The 19,696-nt window shown below is 42.0% G+C and overlaps 1 protein-coding gene across 3 annotated transcripts in view; it reads left to right on the top strand.

The window, feature by feature from the left end:
- The first annotated feature begins 2,331 nt into the window (after positions 1-2,331).
- CHRDL1 (chordin-like 1) overlaps positions 2,332-19,696 on the top strand; it is a 37,509-nt gene continuing 20,144 nt past the window's right edge. For all 3 annotated transcript variants that reach the window (XM_008944796.1, XM_008944795.1, XM_008944794.1), the window contains exons 1-3: positions 2,332-2,428; positions 4,388-4,500; positions 7,875-7,968. In XM_008944796.1, coding sequence (XP_008943044.1) covers positions 2,332-2,428; positions 4,388-4,500; positions 7,875-7,968 — 304 coding nt within the window. The remainder of the gene's footprint in view (positions 2,429-4,387; positions 4,501-7,874; positions 7,969-19,696) is intronic.

The following is a 19,696-nucleotide window of genomic DNA, read 5'->3' as shown; positions in this document are numbered from 1 at the left end:
TCATTAATCGTAAAACTTGGCGAGGCCGGACGCTGCCACTTGTAGTGCCTAAAGCGGGCTCTTTGGAGAGCGAGGCGTTAAAACCAGACCCGCACGCCGGATTTCAGGCAGCAATTCGTGTGAGAAGTGGATTGCTTTCATTGTTTCTACTTAGCAGAAAACACACCAATAATTAACAGGTTAATCCTAACTGAGATTATTTAAATCCAGGAATATTTTTAGGACGTTGCCCTTTGGGGAAATGAAGGGAGTGTGCTAATAGTGAAAAGTATGTGTTTATATTTGGAGTAACAACAATACAGAAATTAAAGAGAATTAAGAAAAGACATCAAAAGTCTCCATCCCGTTTCAGTTATTAACTCCTCCATTTCACAGTACCGTGCAGCAGTTCTGAGTGTAAGCAGCCCCAAGTTTTAAAATGTTCTTCCTTTTGAAGACCTGCCATGTAAAACGGATAGATTTCTGAGCCCTTCCATTCCAGCTAACCAGGCTAGCTAACAGGTAAAGTGCTCCACAAAGGAGAACTGTGCTCCCTTTATAAGTATTGTTTGCTTAAACAACCCCCAGGAAGGCCAAAATATTGAAACATTCACATTTCTGCTAGTCCTAGTGATGTGCTGCTGTTGTTCTCAATGCATGCATGATGTCCTGGGACTAAATTATGAGCTTTTAATTTTAAACAAGTTTTTAAAAAGTTGTCTGGCTTTAAAATGTCCTATGTGATTTGAAAGGAAAAAATGACTTAACCTCTTCTTCTGAAATTGGAATATTATTCTCAGCTTCCAAAAGAAATGGAAAGTTATATTTTGTTACTGCATAGGGAGTGTGCTTTTAAAATAGGGGAGGTTGTAAAATGTTTTCAGATGCAATTTGCATCTGAATTTGCATTATGAATCTGCAATCTGCACTATTTTGAAAGAACTTGCTGAGTACAGACAGAGTAGTTGCATAGACTTTGTTACTTAAGGAAGATGTCCATTCTGGTCATGGTTTGGGAGTGCAGAGAACCCTTGAACAGTAAAGACAGTAAAACCTGATAAAATCAGATCATCCTTTCTTTTTTACAGTATGCTGGATCTCAACAGTCTCAACAGGAAGATTTTAAGTGCTTGTTAACTTATTGCCTAGTTGCAGTCTCTAAGTTATCCACCACTTAATTCTGAATATACATATATAAATTATTACTTCTGCTTGGGTTATCTGAACCGTATCCGTGTGCAGTTGTACTATTTACATGAAATCTGAAGAGGTCAAATCAGTTTACAAAGCTGAATGTTTATTTTTCCAGTAGTGAATCTCTTTTTTTTTCTTTTAGCTTTTGTAAAGCTAACTGTGAATCCACATCAAGGCTCTTAAAATCAAACCCCAATCTTTCCAACGTTGTAATTTATGGACAAGTGTACTCTGGGAGGATAATACTTTTGCAGTGAATTCTGGTAATCAGTAAAGTATTAACTATGTAGAATCTTGGGTAGGCTATGAAAAATAAAACATTCTACTTTAGTTAATTCTTTCATCCCTTGATTTTTTTTATTTATAAAATAATTTACCTTTTAAAAGCCAGAAGAAGCAGAATGGCACACGTAGCAAATCAGTGCCATCTCTGCACCATGCAGAGAAGAATCCTCTCAGCTTTGTCCCATATGTGAGATTTTGACATTAAAGATCTACCAGAATGAAGAGATTCCCCCATTCTGCTTTCAGATATCAAGGCAACGGAAGGGTTAACTCTAGAAAAATTAATTATACACAGTCCCAGAACAATAGTAGCTGGTCGAGGGGAGGAGGGGTGAGCTGAGTAGTGTGGAAGGCTGTTAAAGGCGAGGCAGGCTGCCCCTGAGGACAGCATGGCCACGGGGCCAGTGCACCAGCTCTGCCCCAGGGCAGTTGCACAGGGAAGCAGAGGTGTCCCGACTGACACCTGTATTTCCCAAGTTACACCCAACACAGTGCCCTACAAGAACATCTCCTAAGTTAGTTTCTTGTGAAGGAGAACTTTAAGAATTTAGATTGCTCACTTGCCAGATTTCTCTGCTTTGGAATAGAATAAGGACATTATTAGAAGTAATAAAGTTTTCGGCTTTCATGAATGGGAACGTGGCCCCTTTTCCAGAAATGACCTGGAGCCAAAGCTGTTTCCATGAAATGAAGATCCCTGATAGAGACAGACTTTTCGTTCTGGCAGTTCAGGATTTCTGTGTGCTGGATGAAATCATGTCAGAGAATTTCAGTATCTCACAAGATTTTAGTTTAATTCATTTAATCTTTTCTTCCCCAACAGCTCAACATTCTCTGCTTTGGAGGCTCTTTCTTTGCCTTTTGTCGATAAAGATGAGAAAAAAGTGGATATTGGAAGATTTTCATTTTATCTTTTTTGGTGTGCTCTGTCTCCTTTTCATAGATGGAGGTAAACTAGAACAAGTAAAACGTAAGTAGACTTCAAACAAAGCTGTTACATTTACCCAGATTTGTCATTTTCCTTCTAATTGACAGATGTGCTTCAGAAAAGATCTGCAAACAAGAATGTCCTAGACTGTGGAACTATGTTCAAAACCTTCTAACATTCTTCCTCCTCCTAGTCCTACATTTAGTAGAATCAGGTCACACCCACGTTTGGGGCACACTTCCTTAGGCTGTACAGGTTTCATTGCATCATAAAGAACATAACCCATCAATTGGAGAATCTGGTTTATCTCAAATATCCTGAATCAAGAGAGTGCTTAATTCCATTTTAGAGACCTCTGTAAACATCTGAGGGATTATCTGGATTTTGTCCCATGTGTAAGACTATTGTGCTGAAGTTTTCAGCTAGTGTAAAGCTCGTCCAAGACTCTTCTGTTGTGTTCCAAAAACAACCTCATATGAACTGGATTAGATACATCCTCTGAGAAAATTAAGAGTGTAAGCACTGTCAAAAACTTGATGAGAAGAATTGAAAAGAATACAAACAAAACAAAGGGAAAGTTTCTACAAAGCCTGTCATCTGTGGGAGATGTTAACACATTTCAGAAAGCATGGCAAGGAGGAATGACTACCCAAATGAGTCTAGGAGCTAGTGACTGCCACAGCCTTGTTACTGGCTCTCTGGAATGCTCTCCCCACCTGCACAGGCTGGGATTTGGCCACCCTCTTACAAAAGATGATGTTTGCCCTGAGATTTAGTTAAAATTTGCAGCCTCAGTATCAGCAGCTTCTGCTTCTAAGGAGGTCGCTAAAAAGGAAAACCAAAACAAATCAAAACAGAAAGAGAGTTCCAAAAAGGCCACTTCCTCTGAACCTAGTCAAAGAAAGTAGTGTGCAGGTATCCCTGCCCAGGGGAAGCATGGTGGGAGCACCTGCCAAACTCCACTTCAGCCATCCTGCTTTTCCAGACCCTGCTTTCCATTTGTCCTGCTGCTGTGTGACGTGACAGCAGATCACTTCACAGTGGCCACTAATACTCCCTGCCTCTTGCTACCTCCTTTTAGCCCAGTAAATGTGAGGAATGTCCCTTGCTTGGATTATCACTTGGAAGGCAGGTATCGTGTTTGATACCCTGAAGTATCATCTCTACTGAGGGTAATGATTTAAGCTGAATTTGGACATTATTAAGATACCAGGAAGGAATTCTCCCATGGAAACACAGGAAAAAACAGTCTTTTATTGAAGATATTTGAGTTTTCAATGTGAAACCATAATGTGACAGAGAGAGACAGAGCAGAAATGTCTGATAGGTTAATGGATATCTGCAAAACTGCACCTGCAAGATTAGAAGTGCTTGATGAACAGAAACATCTTAAAATACTTCAAATGCTGATGCATATATGTCAGCACAAACTGTTCTGCTATACTAGGACAAAATTCTTCTTTATTAGATTGTTAAAATGTGGAGATACTGATCATGCAGTGTAAATACAGTGTATTTATCTTCCTTCTGCAGTCCCCTTGTTCAAAATCTCTTTGCTGTACAACCTGGGATTTTCCCAAGTTGAGCCAATTGTTTTGGTTTTGCAGTGAAAACATTTTGTTTCTATAAACATGTCTGAGCAATCAAGCAGTTTAATTTTTTTACCTAAACAGGATCTTAGCCTGTGTTTTTGCAGGTAAAAGGATAAACTCTCCCTGTACAAAAGCCATTCTGTCAGCTACTACAGGAGCTGCAGTTTTGGAAAGATGGGAAGCCATGACATGTATTTTGGTTTGGGGGGTTAGGCACAACAGCACATGAAATTAAGGACATTTCCATTGTGTGATTCTCCGGGGAAAGAAAATATAGTAACTCTTTACAAAATTTTCTGTACCTTCCACAAGCATAGTTTAGAGAGAACACTGTACACCCCAAACCACTCTGTAAGTAAGGAAAGGCAGTGTTCATTCATAGCTCTCTCAATTCTTTACCCCTGTCCAGATTCAGAGACGTACTGTGTGTTTCAAGACAAGAAGTATCGTGCAGGAGAAAGGTGGCATCCTTACCTGGAACCCTACGGCCTGGTGTACTGTGTGAACTGCCTGTGTGCAGAGGTAGGACTGCCCACTCACTGGGCCCACAGCTGCTTGCTCAACTGCCCAGAGTCCTGCCTCCTGTAGCTGCAATCTGACAAAGCCCAAACCCGTTTTCACTAGTGGGTCTTGATCATGCTGAAGGAAATAGAGGCTGGGGGATTATGCTGAACCTGAACTTGGTGGTGTTTTGTTCTATGGGCAATGCCCACATCTTCAGAGGCATTTCCACAGCCACAGCATCTGCTGCCCTAATCCTGCAGGCACACTCGTGGATACCACCATTTGTAAAAATCTATGAAAGATAAGAAAAAGGTGTGAGGAGCAGAGCAGATTGGGCAGGACATGAAAGGACAGATTCCTGGCTACTATCAGTTGATGCCTGATACAAAGACACAGCAGTCATAGATCCCCAAAGTATGTCATATACAGCTGGGTGGGGGGGCTGCAGGAAAATGAGAGCAGAGTATGTCCCTTGGAGGACTTTAAAATGACTAAACAATAAAGGATCTTAATTACTAACACATGAGGTTGAGGCACTCCAGATGCTGATTTTTTTTCTTCTGTATTTAATGCAGAATAAAGTTTTCTTGGCTATTTTCCCTCCCTGCAAGTGTAAAATATTGGGCCCCTGTGCAGCATTTGCTCTGAGGGATCTGCTACTACAATTTAGTGCAGAGATGCACGAACAGTAGTCCCACAAGCTTGGCTTTATCTCAGATGTGTGCAGCAGAATGCATCTGTATGAGAAAAAGCAGTGTAGTAGGAAGAAAAGAAGTCCCTGAGTTTCCACTCCCTTTTGCTCATCTATAAGCAAAGTTGAAAACTCCTTCAGAGCCTGTGTGTGGTGAAACAGCCAGTACATTGCTGGCAGCCTGTCTTGGGTGGGTTGTTGGGTTATTTCAGCAGTGAGGATGCTGAGGGATCTCTGGGATGTGACTCTTGTTGCCTGGAAGAAAGACTCTGAGACAACTGCAGCACTCAGCCATTCATTTGAGTTTTGTCCTGGCCAAAAGAAATGCCCTCAGAACACTAAGCTGTAGTAAAAGCTTCAGATCATCAGGGAATTCTCAGTAATTTATAATTTTAACAAAATTAAGGCTAGATAAAGCATTAGAAAACATGTCATGACATAGCACAAGCACAGACCTTAAACCAGATACTACAGTGTAAAAAATGAAGCTACAGTGTGCCACAGACAGCAAGTAAGAGAGACCCAAGTGTAACCCACCTGATTCCTGGCAGTGACTCAGTCAGGCAAAGGGTATGTGCAGAGCCTGAAGCAGCAACCTGCTCCCCCACACTGTGGGGCAAAGCAAAAAAAATCCCCAGGGCTCTTCACACTAGTGTGACCAAAATTTCTTTGCTGGCCTCAAACGTTATGATCCATATGATCTCTGCATAAAACAAGTCAGATCAGCCAGGCAACAGACTAAGGTCCCTTTCCATCTCTAAACAACAGTCTGTCTGTCCATCCTCCCCAACACACACACTCCTGGTGTTTAGGAAGAAGGCCAGACAAATTAACCAACTAAACAGAGGCCAAATTATTCAGTCTGGGATTTAAAAAAAAAGCCTTCCTGGTTTTGTGTGTATGTAGTATTGTATTTTTACAAGTTATAATTTATATACTTAAACCAGAATAAAACTAAACATAATTCAATGTTCTCACCCTGTTCCCCCTTTTCTTCACAACCCATCCTCCCCCCCAATACACAGTGGAGAGACTGTTGACTGTTACTGTCAGGTAACTTGGAGCACTCTCAATTTGTCAGATCATTACTCTCTAAAAACAGCAGCTTTTTGTTTGTGCTCATAGTCAGATCTGCCGACTTCAGAGGCTAAAATGAACACTCTCCACACTCAGCACTGATATCACAGCTCAGGGACAGAGATGCACTGTTACTCTTTGGGTACCTGATGCAGAAATGCACCATGGCCCTGACTCACAGAGGCTACAGGAGCCTACGTCCTACTCTAGTCAGTAGGGCTTCATCTCCCCAAAATCACTGTGAGTCCAAGGATCAGTCTTACCCAGCACAAGATCAGTTGAAATAGTTCTGTCCTGCTGCAGACAGCAGAGTACTGAGGAGTGAAGTAGCCCTGCAGAATGTTTGTCACAGCTGATGATGCACAGAAAGTAAATGTTCACCTCAGGAGATTTCACAGGACTAATGGTTAAAAAAGGAGCAAGGCCACTAACAGCTCAAGTAAGCCCCCTGGAGCCAGGCCAGCAGGCAGTGCCAGCCTGTCTTCTACAGCAGTGCTCCACAGGCCCTCAGGTAATGGTCTGCTGGACAAGGAGCTGGGCAGACCAGTGACAGTCCCTATCCTGCAGAGAGTCCTCAGCCTAAAATTTGGTTCTCCTCTATAAAATCAGTATATTTAATTCCAGTCGTCATTGGAAACAGATGGGGATATTGTTTTTAGTGTCTCTTTTCCAAAGCAGATGCACAAATGTAGTTTGTGGGTAGTAATGATCCAACAGTATGATTCCAGCCTGTGGTCTGCAGTTATTTAGGAGTCAGTGGGTTACTTTGAGAAGGATGGCTAGAAAAGCCTATCCCTATGCTATCTAAGGAAGTCTGCACCTCCACTGGAAACAGTTCAGTGCTCCAGAAGGCACATGAAAACAAAGTAGGTTTCTTCTGACACCACCCGAAACTACACTCGTAGCACAGTACCAGTGTGTTCATGCTGAAAGATCCTTCTTGCTATAAACATGAGCAGCTCAGAGCTAAATTAGAAGGATGAATTATAGATGGGAAATGGGAATTTGAAATGGATAGTCTTTTCTGGTTACAGACACTGGAGAATGAAAATTCCCCGTGTTTTAATTATAAATCAAACTTAGATGTGGTCAAATAGAATATTATGTTAATGACATGAATAATGAACACTATTCCCAAGACTTGCTCGTGTTTCTTAGAAAACTGGCTAATTACCAACTGGTTTTTTTTGTCTACTGGGGAACCCAAAAAATGAAAACAAAAGACTCTCCACAGTTTTCAGGAACAATTACAGATGCTATTGTCTCTTGTGGTCTTGAACTAACCCTCAATAGGGGATATCTCAGAGACCTACCATTCATTATCTGTGTCTTAGTTTTTGAAATACAATCCCTAAGCATAATCTGCTCAAAACACAAGTGGAGATTGTTGCAATCCATTTTTAGGCACTAGCTCTGATTTCTAGTTTTGCATGGGTTTCTGCTACATCCTGACCACCATAAATTCAGAGGTGGTGAAAGCAGTCTGGGCTTACCCTGGTGTGAGTAAACCCAGAATGTTGTAAAAAGGCATTTGTTTTTAAAATATCTAGACACAAAGCAGAGAACATGGAAACTGGTAAGACAACCCATTTCATTAAAGTGTTGTACTGTGTTCCACCTGCAGAATGGAAACGTGTTGTGCAGCAGAATAAGATGCCCAAGTCTACACTGTCCTTCCCCTGTGCACGTACCACAGCTGTGCTGCCCACGATGCCCAGGTAACTCCTGTTGATGACACACAGTCCTCTCTGAAATAGTTATTTAATATGCTGAGTAACAGCAAAATTAAATGTCTGTGCTGGAAAACTTCTGTGAAGTAAACATCCTTCTATATCCATTTAGGTCACGAGAGGCTTGTTCTACAGTAAGTTACAGTATTTTCTATGGTGGTTTCTTTTCAGGAACTCAGAAGTATAGATTTAGGAAGGGATCAGGTAAGCCACAAAATCTAGTCCCCTATAATCCAGGAAGAAAGTAGCAGAAGTTTCATTGATGGGGTCCATGAACTATCCTCTCCCCACTCCTTCCTGTATTGCTAAACTCCATCACAATAAGACCCCATCCCACAGACTTGTAGGTTCCTGCTGTTGGTGTTTTTCATAAGAGCAGGCTAAAATATATGGTTATTTGCAAGGGTTCTCTGCTAACAAGCAATTCAAAATTGCTGTGGCAAATGTGCATTTGTATAGTATCGCTGTACAGCCAGCCTGGTAACATTTGCCTTTTACATCTTAAGTCCAGGCATAGCTTCATAATTAGTAGAGACTGTTGTAAATCATAGAAGCAGTGCTGTGGAAGTTTATGACTATATAAATCCAATTGGATACTGTATAGTAAATTTCTCCAGACTGTACATTTATTATATGCTCATTATTAAGAGCCACTGTATGAAAGAGACTAAGCAGGATCTTTCACGAGGCTGTTACAGCATTCCCGACATGGCCTAATGGCTGGTAGAGCTGACTGGAGCTTTTCCCTAAATGTCTGTCTTAGTGGCACCCCTCATTCCCACTTATAAAAGAGTATTCATGCAGCATCATAGAAAGGGGTTTATTTGACTTTCTCCAGTGAGTTTCATTGTCTGAGGAACAGAGCTGGTGCCTGCCCAAACCCCGTGGGCAGGAGGCAGCACGCAGTGGTGGGGGACACGAGTGTGGGAGTCAGTGCCGTTCAGCTGGACTGGAGTGAGTTCTCTGTGCTTACGGGAGAATAAAGAGCACCCACCCACCAGTTTTGGGTCAGATTCATCTGTCCTGACAGTTATATGCATCTGCCTGACAGATGTGCATGTCAGTATCTGACCTGGGTATCTAGAATCCTTTTTGAATCAGTGGTGAGGAAGCATTTCAAGCATGTAACTCGCCTGATGCCATGCTGCCACTCTTGTGTTGTGGGTGGGAGTCAGCCCATTCAACTTCAGATCTAACACTTCGGCATCTATTTGATGGTAGAGTTTTAGCTGTGATGGTCTAAAACCTAGGAAAGAAAGTTTGCAAGGTAGTATGGTTTATCTGACCAACTAATACTGTTAGATGAAGCAATGAGATGCTGGGAACATGAACCCCTTTTATGTTTTCAGATCAAAAGGACTGGTGTGCTAAAAATCTGGCCTGTTTTTCCAGCTAATCTAAACTTCGGTTGCCAAGGGATTCATCTAGAAACCCCTTCTAACTGTTGGAAACATGCTGTCTTTTAACATCTCTGTACAATATTTAGTATAGAAACATATATGCTTCTAGATTGACAGGTTTTTGCTTCAAGTGGTCTTTGGCAGTGAACTGTTTGGCTTTTTTCTGTTCATGAGGCTGTAAATGTTGTGATACCTATCAAGATTTTAAAACACTCTACAATGACCTAGTAAGGAAGAGTAAGGGCCCCTGTAAACTCTCATGTCTTTTTTGTCAAATTAAGTTCTTGCTATTCACAGTCTTCAGCTAGAATTTCATACTGTGTGTTTAAACTGACAGATCTAGAAAATTATCAGAATGAGCCTTTCCTGGACTGTGATTCATTATCTTCTCTTGACTGCTCTTGGAGTCCACCTATAGTCATCTGCTACCTATGGTGGGCCATTCAACTGCTAGCTGGGCAGCATCTCATTAAAAATGAGGTCCCACTAAAGTTTATTTTTTCCTTAATTGAATCTCTAATTCAGATAGCTCTGCACCAATGTTAGGAAAAAGGACCAGGAATTTCCAGTGATTTCAGAGGTTATTTGCGTTCTGCTTTCTGCAGTAATTATTCATATTGTATTTGGTGCTGTGCCTTCAGTGGTGATATTCATGCCTGATCTGCATAGGAATCTTTTTTTCCTGCACACCTTATGCCAGCTTTCCATTCCTATGTGTCTGGCATACAATGCCTGTTGTGCAGCACCCCATGATATGCAGAAAATTCACTTCTCAGGTTTCCCTGGTTGTTTTTTAATGGAAGGTGCCAGAGCTTTGGCCATTAGCCATCCATTTGAATTACTCTCATAAATGCTCATTATAATTCTTCCACGTACATTTCCCCTCAGTTTCTCAAGCTGTGTTCCAGAAATGAGTAGCCCAGTCACAGTGACTTTGGACTCTTCCTCATGCCTTTCTACAGGCCCTGTAGTTGTGTAACTGCCCAAATAACCATCTCCTTATTTAACGAAGCAGAGGTGATGCCAGGAGGCAGCGACTTTCATTGGAAACTGAACTTCATAACTACCTAAGTGGAGGAGCTGTTGAAGGGATTCCTTTGAGAAAAGTTGGCACTGCTCTCCCCGTGGAATTAATGTCTCCTGCATCCATAGTGACACTGGACTTGCTGACACAAAGAGATGCAGTGTTTGTATCCTGTCTCCCTGGCACCAGCTACCATGAATCTTAAGTAGTTGTCAGACATATGTTATGAAGCATCTTCTGCTTCTCACCAGTGGTTCAATCCTACTAGCTTCTACCACAGAGTCACTGCTAAATGTTGTGGGGTTTTTTTTTGAAACCTATTCTTTCTAGCACTGGCAAAATCCAGACCTTGTGTCTTATATAGAACTAGATAGGCTTCCCTCTTGCATCTCCAAAAAATATTTCTCTATTTGAATTAGATTCTTATTATGAGACATATGCAACTAAAAATACTAGGTTCAGATTTGTTGTGACTCTTTAACACGTTAGTGAGACCCAGAAGGGCACTGCATGCTTCCGAGCTTGAACTCCTTCCTTCCACCTCGGGCTGCTCCAGGCATTGCCAGAGCAGAGGTGATGTACAGAGTCAGAGAGAGAACTCACTGCTGTTCTTAGAGCTGCACTGGCTCTTGAGCTCGACTGGACTTCAGACCTCCTGTCTCCTGTCATGAACATAAACTTCATGTCCAAGTTGTTCCAGCACTTAGCTGCAGCTGTCTTATGGCACTACTGTGGACAGTGCCTTTATAAATACAACAGCTACTGCAGACTGTGTCCTTTCTACATGGAACAATTGCAAATCAGAGCATTTAGAGTCTAATTAAAGATCTCAGTTTTTTGAGTATACTCTGGAATAGGTAAATCTAAGGTGGGGGAAGCTTACACCAGAAGCAAATCCACACAACTGCAGGATTTAGAAAGGGTTTCCATATTCCACTTGATGGTTTGATTTCTCAGCAGATAAGGCTGCACACTGATGTATGAATCAGCCCATCTGGCTCTAGTATTTTTTAAGCTTGCTGCCCCAGCTAAACACACTGGCTTCCAAGAACCTTCATGATTAGCAACACATTTACATTTAAGCTCCTTTGATACTGTGTTTTTTTTCTGTATCAAATTCAACCCACTTTTCTGATGCACTTTTCATTGTTCGTTAGATACCGAAGTAACAACAAAATGCCAGGTGGTACCTGTGTACATAGCTGGGCTAAATGCAAGGCTGGAGCAGATCAGGTATCTCACAACAGTGGTCTGAGAACATCACCTAGCCTAGTTAGGACAGTGTAGGTATCCTTCAGCCTTGCAAGGTGCTGAGTATGTAACACCACCTCTCCACACCGTATACAGTAAACACAGAAGCCTGTGTATAATACAATGCATTTTGCACTGAATTCCAACCAAAATCTTCCACCTGGACAGTTGGAGTGCTCTGGTGGAAAGATTTTCCACTGCAGGATGCACATACAGTAAATAGTTTGGTGAAGAGGTGTTGGGTTCTACCCAGCTCATGCACCAGAGCTCCCAGGCTCTTGGTTTTTCAGCCTGCCAGTTGGAAAAACCCAATCTATTTCACAAATACTTGTGAGATGGAGGAGGGCATATTGTGCCCAACTCTTCACCTTCTGTGCAGTTCTTATTGCTACCAGCTACCCTTCTTGTATTATAGTGAGAAACTCATGGCCCAGATCTCACTGAAGTTACAAGGAGTTGTAATTGCTTTAAATAGATGGGTGTGAAGTAGGAAAGACAAAAAAAGCCTATGAATATGGTTAGGTTAAGAGATGTTCAGGCGATCTCTCATGAGCAGATACTGTTTTCCATGCTTTTAGTAAAAGAACAGTTGTTGTCTCCCATATATAATGTATCTCTGCTGACTGCTGCTACACCTCTGAAACTGAAGTCAGAAACACTTCATAACCTGAATTCCAGGCTGAAAACAGACTGTTGTAGCAATACTCAAGATCAAGAATTTTTATAAGTAACCTATATATCATCCTTCTAAAAGTTGTGCCTGAACCAATACGCATGGTTCAATCACCTGAGTATTTCAGGAGAATTTGGAGATGGTTCCAGACTTCACATATGACTTGCAAAACTTTAGAACTTTCCACTGTCCTCAAGAGCAGCTCTCTGCCCTGCCATGAAGGATCTTCCGGGTTCTCAACCATGAGAAGCTGCAAACACAGAAAACCTTTTCCTTTCTGTATGTTAACCTGTCCTTCTATTGCTTGAGTTCTCAGGCAGCAGAATTTCTCCATGAACTGTGCTGCCAAACACCCACTTTCCATCTTACCCCATAAAAAGATTTGAGACCGTTGGTCGTGCAGCAGTATAAACAATCCCTGAGCTTGTGATATCCTTTCTCTTATGCAACGGTGAAAGGATTAAGGAGGAAGGCCACAGGGAGATCATAATGAGAAGAATGATATGCAGATAGTATTTCTTCCTTTCACAAATCTCCTGAAATTTGAATTTGACAGCAGCTACTGAATGTTGGTTGATACATGTTGTATTTTGAGACAATAATAAAAAAGGCATCTTACAAAGGTGCCTCCTAAAGGCCTAGATGTGGTCTGTGAGATGAAAACAACAGAGCAATAAAAGCTGTTATTTTATGGAAGACTTGATAAATTACAGAGAAATCTTAGAAAATCCATCACTTGTGGAACACAGCAACAGCCTGTAAGTGATTTAAGTACTGACTTCTTTGTCCTCTACACAGAGCTGATGGGAGCAATGTACAAGACACGAGGGCACTCTGGCTAGCAGGGGTTAAAGAATGGTAAAGACAGTCTCTGTGTAAGTCATCAATTTGGAATGGTTAAATCTTGGCAGAAATGTTCAGATAAAGAAACACTAAGGCACAAGCATCAGTACTGTTAGGTATTGCAAGTACAACGTGATAATAACTGGGGTTCCCTCCACACACCTCTTTTGTAGCCATCAACAATCCGCATTGGAGGAGTGGCCCAGAGAGGTGGCAGAAGCTCCATCCCTGGAAACATTCCACATCAGCTTGCAAGGGGCTTTGAGCAATCTGCTCTAGTTGAAGCTGTCCCTGCTCACTGCAGGGGGGTTGGACTTGATGACCTTTAAAAGTCTCTTCCAACCCAAACATTCTGTGATTCTATGAGTTTAAACATCTGACCTACCTGTCACCTACACAGTCTAATCTATCAGTGAGAGCACAGTGTACCATATGTACCACTGAAAGTCCCTGGAAGTGTCTCCATACAAAAAACAGTGCTAAATAAGTTAGGAAAAAGAAAACTCAGTGTGCAGAAAGACAATTCTGTACAATTAATTTTGGAATACAAGAGTGGGGAAACTTCAGGAATAATCATCATTAATGAATGAACTGCAAAGCTTGAAAGTCCTACTGGTTTTATTCTTTGTTCATACAACATTATTCACGCTTCTGGAAGCAGCTAAATTATCTGAGAGATATAATATAAAAAGCCAGACTCCTGAAAATCTTGGTCATCTGAAACCATTATCCATGCTTGTCTGAACCGTTCACCCAGTGAATAAAATCTGTATATTCTGTAACTGATGCATGGTATATAACAAGTGTGTGAGCACCTTAGTAATGGGACCTACAAGGATCATCTTCCTGACACCAAGGAATAGCCAGCTGGCACTTAAATAACAACCCCTGACAGAAATACGAGTTTGGAGCTATAGCAATCTCAGATTTTAAAATCACTGGCCACGTTCTCAGCATCCTGCCCACTTTGTCATATGTCTGACGTGTCTCTGTTCATGGAATAATTTCTGCATATTTAGCTCCCCTTCACTGTTCACCTCTGCCTTCCCTAGTTATTTTGCCTCAGCATCTGGATGTCTTGAGACCTTTAATCCATGCTGTTGCACTGCCCACAGGCCCGGCAGCTATTCCTTCACTGCCTGCCTCTGCTCTTTTCAGAGAATTTCAAAATAACCTGTGACCCAAGCTCTCAGCAGTCACGGTACAGGAGGCTGCAGAATGGGTACACCAACATAGACAGCAGCTGAGAACTAATTACTATGATCTATTGATCAGAGCAAATTTCAAACTTTTCCAGTCCTCATTTGATTCTGATGAAGGTACCACAGAATTACAGAGCTGTGCCTTTTAATGGGGACTCCACATACACAAACAAGGTGGATATTCATATCTGGATTATGAAAGGCTCCCAGAGTGCTACACAGCACCAGAGATTAGTGAGATGCTCTGGTTTTTGTATAGTCCCAGCAATGAGTAGGTGTCAGATAGTTCAAATAAGTTGTTTACTTGGAAGTAAATTTGATTTGGAAATGAAATGATACAGGCATTTTTGGGAGATGTCTAATCTTTTCCTGTTGACATGCACTCAGACAATTCAGTTTGTCTTGTGACCTGCCTTTGTTACTAGCTTCATAAGGACCGTTTGCTATCACAGCCAGATTGAGGTTATCACTTGTTTCCATTCTGCTTTTTCGACCATCAAAATTCAAACAGTATATCTGTAAAAGAGCATCCAAAATGCACTGAAAAAATGTGTATCTTCCATCCCACATGGATGACAGAATTGGACTGACATGATAGGATAGCCTGTTCAGAATTTTTCCAAGACAACTTCCAAGAGCTTCAAAGGTGCTTTAGAGAGGATTCAAAATGCACCAAAGCTTCACTCATTTTTTTTTCCTTGGCTGGGAGAGTGATTGGTAGATTCATATAATAGTTGAACTTTCGAGCAGGAATTAAAGTGGAGCAACCTAGAAAGTGTTTTATGACTCCTTCAGAGTTTTGTTGGGCAACTTTTTATGCCTATAAAAGAAAACACAGGAAATTACGCTGCAGAAAATATATTAAAATAATGTGCCGAGCTTGACTTTAGCCCTAGAAAGCTAAAAAACAACCAACAGTCTTTTGAATGTTTAAACTGAAACGACATCTTAGCCTTGAATCTGTCTGAAAGTTGGTACCCTCTAGATAAGGTGCTACTAGTTCCTTCAAGCAACAAGTTTCATACACTTTCTGTCATCTGACCATACTAAAGACGAGCTGTTGTGATTAACTCTGAATTACTTTGGGGTTTTCAGAGCGTAACGTGGTCCTTGAAGTTATTTTAATGTAAAGCATTTTGTGGCTTAATATCTTTGACACCTGCAACTCTGAGAGGCACACATGGCTTTTGTTTAGGGCTTGTGTTTGCAGTTTTTGGATAGTGCACAAGTTTTCGATCCAAATTTATTGTCAGCCTCAGCCCCTGCTTTAAAAACAACATCATTGCACTGTTTTTGTTGTTTTTTAAAGGGACCTTCACACATCATCTATGTTTCTTTATATCATAGATTTATAGTAAGTTGGACTGTGATGCATGGCTGAGGGAAAAAGCTAAATGCAGATGGACTGAGGGTTGATCCACGATCTACTGTAGTCAATCAACACATTTCTATTAGCTCTGATAGCTTTTGGACTAAGCCTTCTATGAAAACAGATGCAGTTATTGACTGTGATATAGTCCCCTCTCTAGAAATGCTAAGGAGTATGGTAGAAATATGAGACACAAGATGAAAGAGGAAACTGCCTTTATGCTGTACCACACAGAGTAGGTGTTTGGGCCAGGTTCCAAATCTATTTAGTTCAATGGACTTCAGATCAGACCTTGAGGTGACACATTCATGTAGAGTGGAAACAAAAGTAGACGGAAGAAATTAAGCAAAGGAATTTTTAATAGGAAAGAAATCCATTTGCTGTCTTAATGCTGTGCTGTAGTCTCACAAGGACCTCCAGCCACTAAGGCTATTTAAAATAATACTAGGAGACCCTGAGAAGATGACTTTACACTGAAACAGTGCAATAGGTTTTCTCTATCTGAGGTTCTTGTGTTCTCATGAGATGACGAATCAGGATATAGTTCTGATGATGAAGTAGTTCTAAGATATTTGGGTTTTACCCTTGTTGACATGATAGTGGTAAAACCATTTACCCTTTCAGCAGCTGGTGGTTTTGACCTTGCAAAACAGCTTGTCCCATTGCTTGCTGATGGCACCTGGGGCTCAGTTCAGTTGTCCAGCCCTGAAGCTGCCCTAGGAGCATGTCAGGGATATGTAATAACTGAGCTGATGGTGCTGATGGGTTTCCTGCCTTTGTGAGGCAAATGTAAGAGGCCTCCACAGATACTGAGGAAAGTTTGGTACATTTCTGGAAAAAACAGAGCATGCTGTATCCCAGGTCACCATGACACAATGTCCCTTACTGCCTATAACACAGAGATTCCCTGTCTCCTCTAGTTTCTTTATCTCCTCTGCACTTGGCCCCACTCACCAACTAGCCCCAGCGTAGTAAACTCATGTTAAGGTGGCCAAAATATGATGACAGAACATCTACACTGAAGGTCTTTTGGCAGGAGTGAACCACAGTGGCAGAATGAGGAAATCCAGATTCCCAGCTACATGCTTCTTTGCACTGGCCCTTCTGGTACAAATGGGTCAGAGGATAAGCATTAGTTGGATCTCTGGGTACAAAGCAAGCCTGCTGTTGTCACTGTACTTTAATTTCACTCAAATTGCAGAAAAAAAGATCAGTGCTCTGTGCTATAGAAAAGTACTGCAGAGACAGAGAATACGATTACTTACATGATCTTTTCCCCACATAAGCATGACAATCTTTTTTAAAAGAATATTTAAAGAAATTCAGTTCGGTTTGAACATGTAGCATCAGGGTTAGTTCAATCAACAGAGCTGTTCCAGATTTGTTCAATGTAACTATGATCAAAATCTCACTGTCCGTCTCCTAGCGAGCTGCCTAATCTCTTTCTGCAGGATGCTTCCCTCACCTCTTCAAGTCTTAAGCTGCTCTGGTTTGAGTTTGTAAGGATCAGATTATCAACACACACTTATTCCTTCATTCCAAATCCGTGTCTTATACTGAATAGCTGCTTCTCACATATAATAACCATATTCCATCGGCTTATGCATAGCAGAGGGAAGAGCCCAGCAGAGGATTTCTGCCTGGAGGCAGGCTCTTCATCCTCCACTTGGAATGGCACTAGCACTTGGATATTTCAGGACTGGGAAGAGCTTTGGCTGAACCCTTTGGAACCCTTTGACCTCTGCTGCCTTTCGCCAAGGCAGCAGAGATCAAAGGACACATTTTTACTTTCTCAGAGCTCTGATTCCTTAGGTGGAAGGAGGCTAGTTCAGATACTGTTCATCAGAGCAGCTCCACAACTGCTCACATCTATGCATGCTCATCTAGCTGTCAAAATGGCTGTTCCAGCAACTGGAAGAAGCACACACCATTTCAAGGCTGGAGAGAGGAGTTTAACTGCTTTAGAGTTACTCACTTTGTGTTTCTCTCCTGTATGTCAGGGTGACAGAGGGTTCCAGTATGTTCCAACTTGTTGTGCAGTCAAAGTAACTATAAGAGTAAATTGCAGTCACTCACTCTGGGTCTGCTTCAGTAGGACCTGAGACTGAAGCCTGTATCTGGCAGTCAGTAGGAGCTGCCAGATTCTCAAGCATAGTACATGGGTACACTACACTACAAGAAGGACATTGAGGGGCTGGAGCGTGCCCAAAGAAGGGCAATGAATCTGGTGAAGGGTCTAGAGCACAAGTCTTATGAGAAGTGGCTGAGGGAACTGGGGTTGTTGAGTCTGGAGCAAAGGAGGCTTGGGTGAGACCTATCACTCTCAACAACTCCCTGGCAGGAGGTTGGAGTCAGCCTCTTCTCCCAAGGAATAAGCAATAAGACAAGAGGAAACGACCTCAAGTTGCACCAAGGGAGATTTAGGTTGGATATTAGGAAAAATGTCTTCACCAAAATTCTTGTCAAGCCCTGGAAGAGGCTGCCCATGGCAGTGGTGGACTCCCCATCCCTGGAGGGCTTTAAAAGCCATGTACATGTGGTGCTAAGGGACATTGTTTAGTGGTGACCCATCAGTGCTGGGGGAACAGCTGGACTTGATCTTAGAGGTCTTTTCCAACCTAAATGATTCTATGATTCTGCTCTGTGTCCTTGGTGACAACAGAAGGATAAGTAATGTGAGCCAGCAGGAGGCAAACATGCACAGCTCCAAGGAGAGCCCACACCTGGGGCCATTCAATGACTCGCTCTTGCTCTGCCCACGTACAAAGACCCAGGGTCGTCGGTGCTGTGGAGCACGAAGCACACACCACTTCATTCCTCAGGACCTTCCTTCTAGTTTAGGTTCTCCTGCATGAAGTGGAAAGGCATTACCTGACGAAGGGAACTGTTTTGAACCAAAGCACAGCTCATGTGCTTTGAATTAATTTTGAATATTGCTGCCCCAAAATTTAAATTAAAATATTACCCCTTGTTTACGTAAGAGTTCTAGTCTCCAAAGTTACTCGCTGAGGAGTTCTTCCTTCCAGAAGTCATTCCCTGGCTTTACTGGGACCCGCTTGAAAGGAATGGACTAATCTATACTGTGGTGTAAAAGATGCTCTTAATCACATGCAAGGTTATATTGTTACCCTTAAAGTTTTAAAGATCCTGTGCCAAGAATTAAACAAAGAAATAAAAAACCACGTGTCAGCCCATTGTCATGGGGGATCAGCAGAACAAGACAAGAATTGGTTTTGCTGCTGCCAGTCCCAGCTCTGCTTTCAGATAAAAGCTGAAGGTTGGAGGGGGAGGCACAGTCCCTATTCTGCACATGGCTGGCTCAGATAGAGCTCTTGCTCTGAGTGACAGCACTCAGGCTAGCTAATTTGGGGAGGCCTTCTCCAGGACACAAACACAAAGTGAATTCTGTTCTACGACAGATGCACAGCTCCTGTGGGCGACAGCCTGCTTCATGTTAAAAGCACACCGCAGTGGTGGAGGAAAATGAAGCTTTTTTTACACTGTGGTTGGCCTTTGGCAGCTGCAACTTGCATTCTGGGAGGAGCTGAGGAAAGCTAGAGAGATAATAAGGTGCATAACATAAAGGAGGGTTCCAACATCTTATCTACCTGCAGCTCTCTGCTCTCTGCATTTCATGCTTCCAGCTCTCGCATGAATTGCCGTCAGTGCAAGTTACCATCTTACTCTACATTGCTGCCTGGATTTTTTTCAACCCACTTTGCAAATTGCAGCTCCACCTGCAGGTTCTTATATAAAAATAAGTTATCCCACTACTCTTACTTCAGATTGCTTCAGTTAAGTGTTTTGGGGCTTCCCAGAATTAATCCTTCACAGTGGAACCTGAAGCCCATTGTGTTAGCCTTTAACATTGCTGTGAAAAACACCAGTAAAAAGACTCAAGCAAGACTCATCCCTGTATCTCAGCTGACTTAGGTGTAAGTTACCCTAGAGAAT

This window comes from Merops nubicus, unplaced genomic scaffold (assembly GCF_000691845.1).
Source record: "Merops nubicus isolate BGI_N331 unplaced genomic scaffold, ASM69184v1 scaffold16517, whole genome shotgun sequence".
In the NCBI taxonomy this organism is placed as follows: Eukaryota; Metazoa; Chordata; class Aves; order Coraciiformes; family Meropidae; genus Merops; species Merops nubicus.
Note: the sequence above shows the minus strand (reverse complement) of the source record. Positions and strands in the feature narration are given on the sequence as shown.